This window comes from Heteronotia binoei, chromosome 14, assembly GCF_032191835.1.
Source record: "Heteronotia binoei isolate CCM8104 ecotype False Entrance Well chromosome 14, APGP_CSIRO_Hbin_v1, whole genome shotgun sequence".
Classification (NCBI taxonomy): Eukaryota; Metazoa; Chordata; class Lepidosauria; order Squamata; family Gekkonidae; genus Heteronotia; species Heteronotia binoei.
The window spans coordinates 70567157-70585640 of record NC_083236.1 but is presented as its reverse complement, the minus strand read 5'-3'; the positions used below and the strand labels follow the sequence as shown (position 1 = coordinate 70585640).

At 50.0% G+C, this 18484-nt stretch overlaps 1 protein-coding gene across 1 annotated transcript in view; it reads right to left on the bottom strand.

Annotated features, from left to right (window-relative positions):
* The window catches only part of CPNE7 (copine 7), a 53651-nt gene that overhangs the window by 19286 nt on the left and 15881 nt on the right, over positions 1 to 18484 (bottom strand). Inside the window, exon 2 of the mRNA XM_060253571.1 lies at positions 369 to 551. Within this exon, the coding sequence (XP_060109554.1) occupies positions 369 to 551 (183 nt within the window). The remainder of the gene's footprint in view (positions 1 to 368; positions 552 to 18484) is intronic.

The following is an 18484-nucleotide window of genomic DNA, read 5'->3' as shown; positions in this document are numbered from 1 at the left end:
ACAGCCTGCCAGGATTGGGGGAGCGTTTGGTACACAGGCAGGGGGAAGCGGCTCAGAGCCTCGGGAGACTTGCTCATCACCGCTTCACACATGAACTGCCGAGCAAAGAATGGGGGGGCTGGCAATTGCTCGCAATTACCTGCCTGCTGAGAGAGAAAGAGTGGGGAGCGCCAGCCCCCCCCCCCCGGTACAATTTCTCTGTAAGCTGCAGAGGCAGGCAGGTGCGGGTGCCTGGATGGCCCGGGGGATGGCTCTCAATCTCCCCCCCCCCGCCTCCCAGGAGTCAATCAGCTCTTCCCCGCAGCTCCCACTCTTGCACCAGCCCACGGTCCCCCGCAGCCCCAGATGCGTCACCTGCCCCTCCTCACCTGACCCACGGTGCATTCCATGCCCCCCAGGAAGTCGTCATCGTGCGTCCCGATGCTGGTGTGGCCGTGGATGTCGTACACCTCGAAGCGCAGCTTCTGCACCTCCTCGAAGTAGTAGTCGACCATGAAGACCTTGGCGAAGGTGGGGTTCAGGTTGCTCTTGATGACCTCTGACCTTTCCACCTGGAGCGCAGAGAGGACGGGGAAGGGAAGGGAGGCCCGTCAGTGGCTGTGGGAGGAGAGAGGGCCGGGCAGGCCACAGAACAAGAAGCAGTTTACGAGGGAAGGTCAGTTGGTGAGGGGCAAATGGTTGTGACCCTCCTGACCCACTCGTAGGGTGGCTATGAGCAGACAGCTGACGATGGCTCAGCAGGAGAGCTCTGTTTGGGGTCAGTCCCTGACATCTCCAGTTAAAAGGATCAGTTACTATAATGATGTCAATGGCTTCCACCTGACACTCTGGAGAGCTGCTGGCAGTCTGAGTCGACAATACTGACCTTAGAATCACAGAGTTGGAAGGGACCTCCAGGGTCATCTAGTCCAACCCCCTGCACAATGTGGGAAACTCACAAATACCTTTTTTCCCACACCCCCAGTGACACCTGCTCCACACCTGGCAACCCCCCCCTCCAAAACATTCCAGGATCCCTGGCCAAAATGGCCTGGAGGAAAATGGCTGCCTGACCTCAGTGGCCAAAAGCATTTCCCTGGGCGTGTGAGAAAGGGCCACGAGAACTAAACACTGATGCAACCCGTCCTGCTCTCCTTCTCAGGATCTGCCCAAGTTCACAGAATCAGCCTTGCTGTCAGGTGGCCATCCAGCCTCTCTTTAAAACCTCCAAGGAAGGAGAGCCCACCACCTCCCGAGGAGGAAGCCTGTTCCACTGGGGAACCACTCTAAACTCACAAATACTTCTTCCTAAATTCACAGGATCCTCATTGCTGTCAGATGGCCATCTAGCCTCTGCTTAAGAACCTCCAAGGAAGGAGAGCCCACCACCTCCTCAGGAGGAAGCCTGTTCCACTGAGGACCTGCTCTAACGGTCAGGAAGTTCTTCTTAATGTTTAGTCAAAAACTCTTCTGATTTAATTTCAACCCATTGGTTCTTGTCCAATCTTCTGGGGCCGTAGAAAACAATTCCATACCATTCTCTATATGACAGCCCTTCAATTACTTGAAGATGGTGATCATATCAACTCTCAGTTGTTCACTCTCCAGGCTAAACATACACAGCTTCTTGTAGGACTTGGTCTCTGGACCCCTCAACATCTTCGTTGCCCTCCTCTGAACACATTCCAGCTTATCTATATCCTTCTTAAGTTGTGGTGCCCAAAACTGAACGTAATACTCCAGGTGAGGTCTAACCAGAGCAGAGCAAAGTGATACCACTTGATCTGGACACTGTACTTCTGTTGATACAGCCCAAAATTGCATTTGCCTTTTTAGCCACTGCATCACATTACTGACTCATGTTCATTGTATGGTCCACTAAGACCCCAAGATCCTTTTTGCACAAACTACTGCCAAGATAAATCTCCCCCAACCTATAATGATGCATTTGATTTTCCTACCTAAATGCAGAATTTTACATTTACCCCTGTTAAAATTCTATTTGTTTTAGCCCAGTTTTCCAGCCTGTCAAGATCATCCTGAATCCTGACTCTGTCTGCTGCTGTATTTGCAACCCACCTGCAAATGTAATAAACATTCCCTCTATTCCTTCATCCACATCATTTATAAAGGTGTTGAACAAAAACAGGACCCAGGACAGATCCTTGAGACACTTGTCACTCCTCTTCAAGAGGACGAGGAACCATTCACAAGCATTCTTTGTGTGCGATTTGTTGACCAGTTACAGATCCACCTAACAGCAATAGGATACCCAACCATTTTTTACCTTGATGGACCTCCTGATTCAGTAGAAGGAAACTTCATCTGCTGATATTGGGGAGGGGCTGTGGCAGAGCCTCTGCTTGGCATGCAGAAGGTCCCAGGTTCAAATCCCAGTTCAAAGGACCAGGTAGAAGGTAAGGGGAAAGACTCTTTTCTGCCTGAGACCCTGGAGAGCCGCTGCCAGTCTTGAGTAGACAAGACTGACTTTGAAGGACCAAAGTTTTGATTTGGTAGAATGCAACTGCAGCTGTGTTCCTGTCTGCTTGCTTGTGCTGTGAGATGCCTAAATGGGCCTTTGGCCCAATCCAACAGAGATGGAGGGGGATGCTCAAGGCCCCTCCACACCCACTTTCCCAGAAGAGAGGGGCTTTTGGGGCATGCAAGAAATCTAGCCAGGGGCTGTATTTTATAAACAACATTCCTGATGTGGGGGGAGACGGGAGAGCCCCCAAGCCCTTGGCTGTGCTCGAAGGCCTAACGCTGGAGCCAGCTGGCTTGAGGAGTCCAAGGGTTCTCAGGAAAGGTGGGCTGCAGTTTCATACCTCCAGGTGGGAGAAAAGGAAAGCGGGGGGGGGGGGGAGTCCAGTCCTTCCCCTCACCCATCTTTGCACGGCTGCACATTAAGGAACAGAAGCTGCCACCACACCGGCCTGACTCTCTTAAGGAAACGGAACAGTGTTTTGCCTAAACACTCAGGGAACAGAATGTGCAGAATGCAGAGGAGATGCTAATGAGATCTTCCCCCGGTTTCTGTGGGGAGCCATTGTCAGGGTGCCAGGCTGAGGGGCAGTGCCTTGCCAGAGGATAGTGGTCTCACTCCACGTGTATGGATGTGCGTGGGGAGGGGGGGGGCTAATGCTGAAGTCATCCTCTCCCTGTCATGCCATCGTCCTCCCTCTGACGCATCACTTTCTCCTTTGCCCCCTCCTCCTGCTTCCCCCCAAGGGGAGGGGGCTTTTGCTCATGGGGAGGGGGGTGTCAAGCAGAGGCTGGACAGTCAGAATGCTTTGGCTTTGGAATACCTGCATTTGTGGGGGGAGGTGGTTAGAACAGGGGTGGCCAAACTATGGCTCGGGAGCCACATGTGGCTCTTTCATATATATTGTGATGCTCTCAAAGCCCCCACCACCCCGTCAGCCAGCATGGAGAAGGCATTTTTGTCTTTAAATAATTTCTCCAAGTCATGCCAGCCAGCGGCTTGGAGAATGCATTTAAAGTTAAAGTTTCTTTCTTTCAACCTCTCTCTCCCCATCTATTTTCCTTCCTTCCTTCCTTCCTTCCTTCCTTCCTTCCTTCCTTCCTTCCTTCCTTCCTTCCTTCCTTCCTTCCTTCCTTCCTTCCTTCCTTCCTTCCTTCCTCTGATGTAGAGAGCCAGTTTGGTGTAGTGGTAAAGTGTGCAGACTCTTATCTGGAAGAACCTGGTTTGATTCCCCACCCTTCCACTTGCAGCTGCTGGAATGGCCTTCGGTCAGCCATAGCTCTCGTAGGAATTGTCCTTGAAAGGGCAGCTTCTAGGAGAGCTCTCTCAGCCTCACCCACCTCAAAGGGTGTCTGTTGTTGGGGAGGAAGATAAAGGAGATTGTGAGCTGCTCTGAGTGGAGGGTGGAATATAAATCCCATGTCTTCTTCATGTCTTGCAGCTCTCAAACATCTGACGTTTATTCGATGTGGCTCTTGTATGATGCAAGTTTGGCCACCCCAGGACTAGATGGTCTCTATGGCCCCTTCTCCCTTTCTAGTATTCTCTTGCAGAGAGGCAAAGCTCCAGTCCGCAGGGCCCTTTGCCAGGGGCGTTGGCACAGGTGGGAAACATACTATGGAGAGATGTACACAGGAGTACACTGGACCGTCTGGAGAAGAGGTGCCTACCAGGTGGGGTCCAAACTCTGCTTCTCTCCAAGCGAAGCAGATCTGGGAGTCAAGCGGAGCCTTCCCTCCTGCCTGGTGCCCCCCCTCCACAAATTCTCCTCTCGCCAGCAGGCAAGGCAAGTGGGGGGAGTGCCAACAAGGGCTCTGCTTCCCAGAGCGATAAAGCACCAGCGCCTCCGCTGCCGTTCCCCGCTTGCTCCCTCCAAGCCTGATTGCATTTGGGTTTCAATGAGGCAGCCGGAGGGAGGCCGACTCCATGGCAATTGGTTCCCCTAAAGCTTCTTTATCGCAGGAAGCCTCACCAAGTATCTTCCTTCTAATGAACGGGGATTTATTAATTAGATGCAATAAGTGTCAGCTCTAATCGGGTTGAAGAGTGTGGCTAAGCTCCTCCCTGGCTCCGATGTCCCCCCTGAACTGCTCAGGATGAACAACAGCTTAGAGGTGGGGGGGCCAAACAAACACGGATGTTTGGCTCTTCCCGTGTTTTCTTGAAGATGAGATTTGAACCCAGGAGCACCTGAGGGACCAGCAATATTTCCAGGGCAGAGCTTTCAGAGGTCTCTCAAAAGCTTCTACCCTGCAATTCCTGTTGGCCTCGAAGATGGTGCAGGACTTGAATCCAGGTCTTCTAAGCCAGTCCAACAGGGCTACTCCTGTGGAACTTCCTCAAGACTAAATATTAGGAAAGTTCAACATGAAGAAGAACTTCCTGACCATGAGAGCGGTTCCTCAGTGGGACAGACTTCCTCCTCAGGAGGTGGTGGGCTCTCCTTCCTTGGAGGTTTTTAAGCAGAGGCTAGATGGCCATCTGACAGAAATGTGGATTCTGTGAATTTAAAAAGGTCAAGGTAGTCCCCTGTGCAAGCACCAATCATTTTCGACTCTGGGGTGATGTTGCTTTCACAACGTTTTCATGGCAGACTTTTTATGGGGTCCTTTGCCATTGCCTTCCCCGGTCATCTCCAGGAGTGGCCAACGGTAGCTCTCCAGATGTTTTTTGCCTACGACTCCCATCAGCCCCAGCCATTGGCCATGCTGGCTGGGGCTGATGGGAGTTGTAGGCAAAAAACATCTGGAGAGCTACTGTTGGCCACCCCTGATCTACACTTTCCCTCCAGGTATTTGTGAGTTTCCTGCATTGTGCAGGGAGTTGGACTAGATGACCCCGGAGATCCTTTCTAACTCTGATTCTGTGATTCTAAAAAGCCCTCGAGGAACAGGATCATGGTTGGAATGTCGGGCATTTCTCTTTCTCCTACTCAGTTTGCTCAAGAGACTCTCTCCTCCAAGCTGCTGCTAACTTTGGTGGGGAAGAGCCAGGTACAACCCCCCCCCCCTTCACTAGATTCTAAATCTGAAAACCTGGGCCACACATTGCCTCCTCCATCACATGGAGGGTGGGGACAGCCTCCCCCTCCCTGAAGCTGTCCTGTGGGACCAGCCAGGAGCAGTGCAAAGGAGGACCAAGGGGCCAATCACTGCCCCCAAGGGTTTCTTTGCTATCAAAGATTTCAGGTTTTCACGGCTGGTAACATCATTAGGGTTTGTAGAATCTTTCGGGATCAAGTGCCGTGTTCTACTGGAGAAAGTTTTCCTTCCAGACGTTTCGTTCTCAGCTGCAGAGAACATCCTCAGTGGCGTTGCAGCCGGAGCAGGCGCTCAGACCTTCTTAGCTGCTGTGCATTGAGTGGGGCCAGGGCTGCTGGAGAGCTGCTATTTCTAGGCTGGAGGGGGTGTGATGAAAGGGCAATTGGTTTGTGGATGTGCCCATTTCTTTGCTGCTTGAAGAGCACTTGGTGTAATTAGTAGACGGATCAAAGCCACCAAGTAATACACCGTCTTACAGTTTTACAGTCTGCAAAAATATATTACAAGAATTATGTACAACACATAGTAAACAATACAATATCGATAGAGGCCAGCGGTGCTAAGGCCTTTTAAAGTAACAGAAACCACAAGGGGGCCAAACCCGTCCCCTGTTCCCAAATGAATAAATCCAAACTTGGAAAATGTCCAACTGGAATTCACAAGGTGGGTGAATTTCAGTTGGACACTTTCCAAGTTTGGATTTATTCATTTGGGGACAGGGGCGTTTTTTTGGTCCCCTTCGGGTTTCTATTACTTTAAAAGGCCTTAGCCCAGCTGGCCTCTATCAATATTGTATAGTTTACTATGTGTTGTACATAAATCTTGTAATATATTTTTGCAGACTGTAAAACTGTAAGGCGGTGTATTACTTGGTGGCTTTGATCAGTCCAAAAATTTCTTTGGCTACTTCTCACCCACTATTTTGGGGAGACGTGTGTGGGCCCATTGGGAGTGGCAAACATCACCACCCCTTTCAGTCCCTGTCCAGTGTCCTCCTTTGTCAAAAGAGATAGATCCTTACAGGGAAGAAGAAGAAGAATTGCAGATTTATACCCCACCCTTCTCTCTGAATCTCAGAGACTCAGAGCGGCTTACAATTTCTTTTATCTTCTTCCCCCACAACAAACACCCTGTGAGGTGGATGGGCCTGAGAGAGCTCTCCCAGGAACTGCCTTTTCAAGGAAAACCTCTCACAGAGGTCTGAGAGGAGCAGAGCAGAGCAGCTCTGATAGCTGAGACAGCTGGAGAAATTGCTGAGAATTTCTGAGTTTTGAAGGACTACATTCTAAGGTTTGTGGGGCTGCCTAAAATTCTAAGGTGTGATAGCTGGGGAACTGCTCTTTGTTTGGTTGACTGCTCTTTGTTTGGTTGACTGCCTTAAGGGTGAAAGAGATTGAGAGTGATTGCTGCTGATTGAGAGTGATTGCTGAGGAGTGCCTCTGCTCCACCTCTTTGCATTTTAAGCTGCGCCTTGCCAAAGGCGCGAGCCGAAGGGCGAGAGCTAAAGGGCTCTTGGCCTGTGGCTCTTCGCCTAGGGGCTCCCTAAGGAGCAGGAACCCAGATCCCTGGCTTCCTTGTTCTCCAAATAAGGTAAGTTCCCAATAAGGTAAGTTGAGGTAAGGTAAGTTGACCCGCCAGAAGGGGAGCCACTTAAACAGCATTTAAAGAGGACTGTATATTTTAATATATATATATATATATACAATGAAGATAGAATGCCAGCAGGGGGTTGGGGGCTTTCCAGTGTTTTGCACTGAGTGTCACATGTATGACTATCTGCCCAAAGGACAGAAGTCTTGGGTGTGTGCTCGATGCAAGGAGCTCCTGGTCCTCAGGGAACAAGTTCGTACCCTTGAGGCCGAGGTGACTGCCCTGGAGAAGCAGAGACGGTCAGTTAGGCACTTGGGGAAGACTCTCGGGGGCGTATTAGATGAGCCCCGCTCTGAACGTAGCAGCCCCGTTGCTGCCAGAGAGCGTGAGGGTCGAGAGGGAACAGGGCACCGTGCTGAGGATAAGGGGAATGCGCCCTCAGAAGGGACCTCTTCTTCGGTTGGTGAGCGGGAATCCTTTCGCGCCAAGGAACCATCCCTGAGCAGGGGGAGAGGGGGGGTATTGGTAGTTGGTGATTCGATCATTAGGCAAGTAGACAGCCGGGTGGCGAAACCGCGTACTGACCGTATGGTGACTTGCCTGCCTGGTGCGAAGGTAGCGGACATTACGCGTGTAGTAGATAGACTGATAGACAGTGCTGGGGAGGAGCCTGTGGTCGTGGTGCATGTTGGCACCAACGATGTGGGGAAATGCAGTCGTGAGGTCCTGGAGGAAAAATTTAGGCTGCTAGGCAGGAGACTTAAGGCCAGGACCTCCAAGGTAGCCTTCTCGGAAGTGCTACCTGTTCCACGTGCAGGGCAGGAGAGACAGGCACAAATTAGAAGTCTCAATGTGTGGATGAGACGATGGTGTAAGGAGGAAGGGTTTAAGTTTGTTAGGCACTGGGATGCTTTCTGGAACAATAATAATATAATAATAATAATAATATTTTATTTTTATATCCCGCCCTCCCCGCTAGGCGGGCTCAGGGCGGCTAACAGACACGGGAGTCTCATGATTCACATTAAACAATAATAGACATGGGAGTCCCGTGATTCATAAAACATAACAACTTAAACATTAATTACAATAAATTATTTAAAATACATAAAAACATATAAACATATAAGATATAAAAATAGGTGCTAAAATGATGTATTTAAGATGGCTAAGTGTCTATTCATTCATTAATCAGGTTCCGTCTTAGTTGCCACATGGTGACTCAAATGCTAACTGAAAAAGAAATGTTTTGCAAGCCCTGCGGAATTGGTTCAGGTCCCGCAGGGCTCGCACCATCTCTGGGAGGTCGTTCCACCAGCGAGGGGCTATCACCGAGAAGGCCTGCTCCCTAGTGGCCTTCAACCTAACTTCTCTTGGCCCAGGGATTGTTAATAAGTTCTGAGAACCAGACCTCAGTGCTCTCCGGGGTACATATGGGGAGAGGCGGTCCTTTAGGTAGGCAGGTCCTCGGCCATATAGGGCTTTAAAGGTGATAACCAGCACCTTATAGCGAACACGGTAGACAACCGGCAGCCAGTGCAGATTGCGCAGCCCAGGCCGTGCAGGCTCCCACCGTGGTAGTCCCTCCAGCAGCCTGGCCGCCGCGTTCTGGACTACCTGGAGTCTCCGTGTTCGGTACAAGGGCAGCCCCATGTAGAGGGCATTGCAGTAGTCTAACCTCGAAGTGACCGTTGCGTGGATCACAGTTGCCAGGTCGGTGCGTTCCAGGAAGGGGGCCAACTGCCTCGCCCTCTTGAGATAGAAGAAGGCGGATCTAGCAGTGGCAGCTACTTGGGCCTCCATTGATAGGGAGGACTCCAGTAGCACCCCCAGGCTCTTGACCTTGCGCACCGGTACCAGTGGCACACCGTCAAAGGCCGGTAAAGTAGTCTCCCCTCCCGGTCCGCCGCGGCCCACGCAAAGGACCTCAGTCTTCGCCGGATTCAACTTCAGCCCGCTCAGCCTGAGCCAGTCAGCCACGGCTTGTAGTGCCCGGTCCAAATTTGCTGGGACATCACCAGCCCGGCCGTCCATCAATAGATAGAGCTGGGTGTCATCTGCATATTGATGGCAACCCAGCCCATACCTCCGTGCAATCTGGGCAAGGGGGCGCATAAAGATGTTAAACAGCATCGGGGAGAGGACTGCCCCTTGAGGCACTCCGCAATGGAGTGGATACCTCTGAGACAGTTCCCCCCCGATCGCCACCCTTTGTCCCCGACCCTCAAGAAAGGAGGAGAGCCACTGTAAGGCTAGCCCCCGAATTCCTGCGTCGGCGAGGCGGCGGGTCAGCAGCCGATGATCAACCATATCGAACGCCGCCGATAGGTCTAACAACAGCAATACTGCCGAGCCGCCTCGATCCAGTTGCCGTCGGAGGTCATCCATGAGGGCGACCAGGACTGTTTCTGTCCCATGGCCCGGGCGAAAGCCGGACTGGCATGGGTCTAGGACGGAAGCGTCCTCCAGGAATTCCTGTAACTGCACCGCCACGGCCCTCTCGATTATTTTGCCTAAAAAGGGCAAGTTTGAGACCGGCCGGTAATGTGCCAATTCGGCCGGATCTGATGACGGTTTTTTCAGGAGAGGGCGGACCAGTGCCTCTTTCAGAGGTGTTGGAAAAACACCTTCTGAAAGGGATCGATTTATAATATCCCGTATAGGATATCTTAGTTCCTCCTGGCAGGCCTTAATTAGCCAGGAGGGGCAGGGGTCCAGATCGCAAGTCGTGGAACGTGCAGTGACAAGAATTCTGTCGACTTCCTCCAAGCTGAGCGGGTCGAAGCAATCCAGAGTTGAATCAGAAGACACGCGTTGGGCTTCGAGTCCACTTACTGCCTCCAAGTTGGCGGGGCAGTCCTGGCGGAGCGATTGGACCTTATCCGCAAAGAATTTCGCGAAGGCCTCGCAGCCAATTTCCAATTCCTTAGCTTTAGAATTGCCCTGAGGCAATGTAGTCAGATTCCGAATTATTCTAAATAATTGGGCTGGGCGCGAATTTGCGGATGCAATCCTAGCCGCAAAGTATGTTTTCTTTGCGGCCTTGATTGCCATCTCATAGGACTTCATAAACTTCCTATAAGATGTTCTAGTCGCCTCGTCACGAGTGCGTCGCCATTGCCTCTCTAGCCGTCTAAGGCCTTGTTTCAGCTGGCGTAATTCCGGGGTATACCACGGAGCCAGCTTAATCCGAGGTCGCAGAGGGCGCCGAGGTGCGATCTCCTCGATGGCCCTAGAGAGCCGGCTATTCCAGGTCTCAATCAGGCCATCAAGGGAGCCGCCAGAGGGCCAGGAGTCCCGCAGAGCCATCTGGAACCGTTCCGGGTCCATTTGACTCCGTGGGCGAGCCATAATCGGCTCCTCGCCTAAACAGGTTCGGGGGGGCATATTCACACGGGCCTTGAGGGCGAAGTGATCCGACCATGGCACAACCTCTGTGGTTATATCGCTCACTACAATCCCGGCCGCAAAGATCAGGTCTAACATGTGTCCGGCCTGGTGGGTGGGGGTCACAACGAATTGAGAGAGTCCCAGTGTCGCCATGGAAGACACTAGGTCCGTCGCCTGACTGGAAGCGGGAGCTGTACAAAAGAGACGGTCTCCACTTGTCCCCGGATGGAACCAGGCTGCTGGCGCTTAAAATCAAAAAGGTGGCAGAGCAGTTTTTAAACTAAATCTTGGGGGAAAGCCGACAGGAGATGAAATGTCTCTGGTTCGGGAGGACTCGTCTCAAAGAGATGAAGGGTTAGCTCCTATTTTTCTACCGGGTAACGGACCGGAGTTGTCCACTGTGAAGGTGACAAACAATATGGACTGTCTGCCAGTGTCTCGAGGCGGCAGGAGGAAGGTGGCGGGCCTAGCTCGCCTGGGAAATTATAGATGTTTGTATGCAAATGCTAGAAGTGTTCAAAGTAAAATTGGTGAATTGGAATGTTTAGTGTTGGGAGAAAACATAGACATTGTGGGAATTTCAGAAACTTGGTGGAATGAGGAGAATCAGTGGGACACGGTGATTCCTGGATATAAGCTATATCGGAAGGATAGGGAGGGAAGGGTTGGAGGTGGGGTGGCTCTGTATGTCAGAGAGGATATACGGTCCAGTAAGGCTGAGATCAGAGAATTAGATTCACTTTTAGAAATGCTTTGGGTTGAAATAGAGGGCCCAAAAGGAAATTTAACTATGGGAGTTTGTTATCGCCCACCAAATCAAAAGAGAGAGGACGATTATAATATGATGGAAGGCTTAAAGATAGCGGCTAAACGTAAAAACTGTGTTGTAATAGGTGATTTTAACTACCCGCAGATTGATTGGGTCAATATGTGTTCTGGTCGAGAGAAAGAGATTGAGTTTCTTGATGCTCTCAATGACTGTGCTATGGAGCAGATGGTCTCAGAACCTACCAGGAGTGGGGCGATCCTGGATTTGGTCCTAAGTAATGCCCAAGACTTGGTGAGAGATGTAAAAGTGATTGCGCCGCTTGGGAGCAGTGACCATAATGTTATTGATTTCACCGTTTGTATAAATAGGGAGTTGTCCAAAAAGACCACCACAACCACGTTTAACTTTAAAAGGGGTAAATACAATGAGATGAGGAGGCATGTGAGGAAGAAACTGATAGGAAAGGTACATACGGTCAAAACCCTTGGGGAAGCTTGGACGCTATTTAAAACTATAATCCTAGAAGCTCAGATAAAATACATACCACAAGTTAGGAAAGGCACAAACAGGCATAAGAAAAGGCCTGCGTGGTTAACAAACAAAGTAATGGAAGCTGTAAAAGGTAAGAAGGACTCCTTTAAGCGGTGGAAAACCAGTCCAAGTGAGATTAGTAAAAGGGAACACAGGCTGTGGCAAATCAAATGCAAGACTGTGATCAGGCAGGCAAAAAGGGACTATGAGGAGCATATTGCAAAAAACATAAAGACCAACAATAAAACTTTCTTCAAATATATTAGAAGTAGGAAACCAGCCAGGGAGGCAGTGGGGCCCTTGGATGACCATGGGGTAAAAGGATTACTGAAGGAGGATAGGGAAATGGCTGAGAAGCTAAATGAATTTTTTGCCTCCGTCTTCACTGTAGAAGACGAGAACTTTTTGCCCGCCCCAGAACCACTAATTTTGGAAGGGGTGTTGAAAGACCTGAGTCAGATTGAGGTGACAAATGAGGAGGTCCTACAACTGATAGACAAATTAAAAACTAATAAGTCACCGGGTCCGGATGGCATACATCCGAGAGTTCTGAAGGAACTCAAAGTTGAACTTGTGGATCTTCTAACAAAAATCTGTAATCTTTCATTGAAATCTGCCTCCGTTCCTGAGGACTGGAAGGTAGCAAATGTCACCCCCATCTTTAAAAAAGGTTCCAGAGGAGATCCGGGAAATTACAGGCCAGTCAGTCTGACTTCAATACCGGGAAAGTTGGTAGAAACCATTATCAAGGACAGAATGAGTAGGCACATTGATGAACACGGGTTATTGAGGAAGACTCAGCATGGGTTCTGCAAGGGAAGATCTTGCCTCACTAACCTGTTGCATTTCTTTGAGGGGGTGAACAAACATGTGGACAAAGGAGACCCGATAGATGTTGTTTACCTTGACTTCCAGAAAGCTTTTGATAAAGTTCCTCATCAAAGGCTCCTTAGAAAGCTTGAGAATCATGGAGTAAAAGGACAGGTCCTCTTGTGGATCAAAAACTGGCTGAGTAATAGGAAGCAGAGAGTGAGTATAAATGGGCAGTCTTCGCAGTGGAGGACGGTAAGCAGTGGGGTGCCGCAGGGCTCGGTACTGGGTCCCATGCTCTTTAACTTGTTCATAAATGATTTAGAGTTGGGAGTGAGCAGTGAAGTGGCCAAGTTTGCGGATGACACTAAATTGTTCAGGGTGGTGAGAACCAGAGAGGATTGTGAGGAACTCCAAAGGGATCTGTTGAGGCTGGGTGAGTGGGCGTCAACGTGGCAGATGCGGTTCAATGTGGCCAAGTGCAAAGTAATGCACATTGGGGCTAAGAATCCCAGCTGCAAATACAAGTTGATGGGGTGTGAACTGGCAGAGACTGATCAAGAGAGAGATCTTGGGGTCATGATAGATAACTCACTGAAAGTGTCAAGACAGTGTGCGTTTGCAATAAAAAAGGCCAATGCCATGCTGGGAATTATTAGGAAGGGAATTGAAAACAAATCAGCCAGTATCATAATGCCCCTGTATAAATCGATGGTGCGGTCTCATTTGGAGTACTGTGTGCAGTTCTGGTCGCCGCGCCTCAAAAAGGATATTATAGCTTTAGAGAAGGTGCAGAGAAGGGCAACTAGAATGATTAAAGGGCTGGAGCACTTTCCCTATGAAGAAAGGTTGAAACGCTTGGGACTCTTTAGCTTGGAGAAACGTCGACTGCGGGGTGACATGATAGAGGTTTACAAGATAATGCATGGAATGGAGAAAGTAGAGAGAGAAGTACTTTTCTCCCTTTCTCACAATACAAGAACTCGTGGGCATTCGATGAAATTGCTGAGCAGACAGGTTAAGACGGATAAAAGGAAGTACTTCTTCACCCAAAGGGTGATTAACATGTGGAATTCACTGCCACAGGAGGTGGTGGCGGCCACAAGTATAGCCACCTTCAAGAGGGGTTTAGATAAAAATATGGAGCAGAGGTCCATCAGTGGCTATTAGCCACAGTGTATGTGTGTATATAACATTTTTTGCCACTGTGTGACACAGAGTGTTGGACTTGATGGGCCGTTGGCCTGATCCAACATGGCTTCTCTTATGTTCTTATGTTCTTATGTTCTCTGCCAGAGCTATGGCTGGCCCAAGGCCATTCCAGCAGCTGCAAGCGGAGCAGTGGGGAATCAAACCCGGTTCTCCCAGATAAGAGAACTATGGCTGACCCAAGGCCATTCCAGCAGGTGCAAGTGGAGGAGGGGGGAATCAAACCCAGTTCTCCCAGATAAGAGAGCTATGGCTGACTCAAGGCCATTCCAGCAGCTGCAAGTGGAGGAGTGGGGAATCCAACCCGGTTCTCCCAGATTAGAGAACTATGGCTGACCCAAGGCCATTCCAGCAGCTGCAAGTGGAGGAGTGGGGAATCAAACCCAGTTCTCCCAGATAAGAGAGCTATGGCTGACCTAAGGCCATTCCAGCAGCTGCAAGTGGAGGAGTGGGGAATCCAACCCGGTTCTCCCAGATTAGAGAACTATGGCTGACCCAAGGCCATTCCAGCAGCTGCAAGTGGAGGAGTGGGGAATCAAACCCAGTTCTCCCAGATAAGAGAGCTATGGCTGACCTAAGGCCATCTCAGCAGGTGCAAGTGGAGGAGTGGGGAATCCAACCCGGTTCTCCCAGATTAGAGAACTATGGCTGACCCAAGGCCATTCCAGCAGCTGCAAGTGGAAGAGTGGGGAATCAAACCCAGTTCTCCCAGATAAGAGAGCTATGGCTGACCCAAGGCCATTCCAGCAGCTGCAAGTGGAGGAGTGGGGAATCAAACCCAGTTCTCCCAGATAAGAGGCCGCACACTTTACCACTACACCAAACTGAAGGGGGGGGGGAGTCTCCAGTTCTCCTGCCCATCCAGCTATTCACTTCCCCACCGACCAGGGAAGTGGGCATGAAGATGCTCTTTTTTCTCCTGGTTGGCTCCACACCAAGAGACTCCCCTGGCACAAAGTCACACGCAAGCCTCAGCAAGAGGTATTGGAACCTGGTCCCTGGGAACGTGCCAGGTTGCATTGAAGGAAGTTGCTATCATAGTCACAGTGTCATTCTTGTCACACTTTTTAAACAACACGAAAGCTCGAAATGGTAACTTTATCAATGTCAAGGTAAAATGCCCATCTGGGGCCCTGGCCAGAGTGATTTTCCATTGCTGCTAATGTGGGCCAAGATCACTGGACTCCCTTGAAAATACGAGAGCCCATTATGGTATTGATTTTTGCCCGGTGCTCTCAGTGCAAGCGGCCTCTCTGCATTGCTGGCTACAGAAAACAAAGCAGCCTGTCTAATTGCCGGGTGGCCTCATTCCAGGAAGGGAGCTGCTGCTACTAGCAGGGAGGCTGGTCTCTTTGCAGGATCACTGGGGTGGAGTGACCCTATGAACACACCACACTGTGCCAGGTCAGAAGTCCACCATGCCCAGTGCTCTGTCTCCGGTAGAGAGCAGCCCAACAGAACCTGCATAGCTGCTAGATCCAACCAAAGATCCATCTGGCCCAGATTCCCACAGGAATGAGCCAGATGCCCTGGAAGACCATCAAGTCGGGGGCACTGAGGACAAAGTTTCCCCCTCTTGTTCCCATACTGCTTCCAAATATGGAGGGTGCCTTTAGTCACAATGACTAGTTGCTACTGATCAACTCTGAATCCAGTCTTCCTTTCCGGTGGAGTCGCCACTCTAGAGTCATAGCACTGGAACGGGCCATAGAGGCTATCTAGTCCAACCCCCTGCTGAGTGCAGGATCAGCCTCAAGCATATGAAGCTGCCTTCTACTGAATCAGAACCCCCTTGGTCCATCAAAGTCAGTCTTGTCTACTCAGACTGGCAGCGGCTCTCCAGGGTCTCAAGCTGAGGTTTTTCACACCTACTTGCCTGGAGCCTTTTTAGTTGGAGATTCCGGGGATTGAACCTGGGACCTTCTGTTTACCAAGCAGTTGCTCTACCACTGAGCCCCTGTCCTTCCCCTAATAACAGAACATCTGAAGCTGCCTTCTACTGAATCAGACCCCCCTTGGTCCATCAAAGTCAGTCTTGTCTACTCAGACTGGCAGCGGCTCTCCAGGGTCTCAAGCTGAGGTTTTTCACACCTACTTGCCTGGACCCTTTTTAGTTGGAGATTCCGGGGATTGAACCTGGGACCTTCTGTTTACCAAGCAGTTGCTCTACCACTGAGCCCCTGTCCTTCCCCTAATAACAGAACATCTGAAGCTGCCTTCTACTGAATCAGATCCCCCTTGGTCCATCAAAGTCAGTCTTGTCTACTCAGACTAGCAGTGGCTCTCCAGGGTCTCAAGTGGAAGTTTTTCATGCCTATTTGCCAGGACCTTTTTTAGTTGGAGGTGCTGGGGATTGAACCTGGGACCTTCTGCTTACCAAGCAGATGCTCTGCCACGGAGCCACTGACCCTCCCACGGCTCTGTTGGGCTGTTCCTTGCCAGAGACAGAGCACTGGACATGGTGGACTTTTAGCCTAGCACAGTGTGGTGTGTTCATAGGGTCACTCCACCCCAGTGACCCTACATCCCTGACAAATGTTGGAGATGCTACTGGGGATTGAACCTGGGACCTTCTGCATGCAAAGCCGAGGCTCTTCCACTGAGTCAGAGCACCTCCCCTAACCAGTTCAAACCCATTTTAGTGTGAGTGTGAAGCTAGGATTTCTGCTCCCCTTTCTCACGGTGAATCACATTTGCCCTTGTGTTGCTCTTTTGCCCAGGTCAGAGGAGTCCTCCTCAGTCTTCCCAACACAAACAATTTGGTGCCCTCTCTTAAGATGGCTGCTTTCTAGGCTTGCCAATCCCCAGGTCCCAGCGGGGGTTCTCCTGCTTTCCCAGGCTCCTTCCCGGGGAAGCCCCGCCCCCACAGCGACCATGTGCCTTTCCACCTCTGGAGGCTTCAGACTCCACTCGGAAAGGCTTCCTCTTGGGATGATGTGTCTGTCTTTAAAGCTGAAGGGAGGTGGAAGGAGAAGGCAGAACAACATGGCTGCCCCCAGTGGCTGTGGAAGCAGCCCAGACTCTCTGCACAATCTTTTCAGAGGTCCTTTGCATAGGAAAAGTAAATTTGAACCTTTGGTTGACCTGTGTTGCTTTGAAGAAGTTGGAAGTTCAGCAGCTGGTGAGTAGAGATGCTGATCCCCAGGTGGGGCAGGAACAAAGCCCAAAGGCATCCACGAACAACCCACCTTACTTATGGAAAACTTTATATAAATAACTTATTAAAGAGACAATATTTGTAATACATAATTACAAAACCATTATGCAACTTCGCAATTATTAAAACCGGGAAGATGTACAAGCTTCCCGGCTTTAAGAATTGCGAAGTTGCGCTATGTTGCCTTAGCGGAATAACGCTGTGAATTCTTCTATACACACCTTCCTGGCTGGAAGGATTATCATCTTCTTGGAATTGCACTTCACGGCTTTTCAAGGCTTTCCCCGGACTTCTATCAACAAGAAAGGAACTTTCGATTGAAAGATAAGACTTTGTCTTCGGGGGATCATGTTCTTGACTTTGTCTATGGTTTTGTAATTATGTATTACAAGTATTGTCACTTTAATAAGTTATTTATATAAAGTTTTCCATAAGTAAGGTGGGTTGTTCGTGGATGCCTTTGGGCTTTGTTCCTGCTTCACTTTTCCACATTGCTCTTTGGGTAACTCAATCCCCAGGTGGGAGCAGGCCCTCCCCCACTTCAGAGTTGGCAGAAACAGGGGAGGGGAGGGAAATGTCTGCTGGGCACTGCATTATTCCCTATGGAGATCGAGTCTCATAGGGTATAATGGAGAATTGATCTGGGGGTATCTGGGGCTCTGAAGGGGCTGTTTTATGAGGTAGAGGCACCAATTTTTCAACATAGCATCAGATGACTCTCTTCAAAATGCTCTCCAAGTTTCAAAAAGATTGGACCAGGGGGTCCAATTCTATGAGCCCCCAAAGAAGGTGCCCCTATCCTTCATTATTTCTAATGTAGGAAAGCATTAAAAGGTGTGCAGTTCCTTTAAATGTGATGGCCAGAACTCCCTTTGCAGTTCAGTTGTGCTTGTCACAACGTTGCTTATGGCTCCACCCCCAAAGTCTCCTGGCTCCCCCCCAAAGTCCCCAGATATTTCTTGAATAAGACTTGGCAACCCTACTGCTTTCCCTCTCACCAATTCTCGCCCCAGCCTCAAATTCGGATGCCTGAGGGCCCTCCAAGTTTACTGAGAAAGAACTGCCCATTTACTCCTGTTCCCAATTTTGAATTCACAAGAGAACTCACCCTCTTATCTCATGACTAAGAAGCTTCTTCTGGAGCCCTTGGAGAGGGACTTTGTTGAAAGCTTTTTGGAAATGTGAGCATATAATGGCTCCCCCTTGCCTGTGTGTTTGTTAACCTCCTCAAAGAATTGCAAAGGGCTGCTTAACCCAGACTTCCCAGAGCAGAAGCAGTGCTGATTTCTTTCATCAGAAGGGCTTGTTCTTCTACATGCTTTTCAATGTAAACTTTGATAACAGTTTCCACCAGTTTCCTCTGAAAAGGCAAACTGGCCTGTAATTTCCTGGCTTCCCTCTGGAGCCTTGTTTCAAAGCGAGTGTTGTCTCTGCTAATTTCCATTCCTGGAGTCAGGAGGTTGATTTAGTGCCAAGTCGCATATTACGGTGAGGAGCTCAACAGCTTCCTCTCTGAGCTGTTTGCC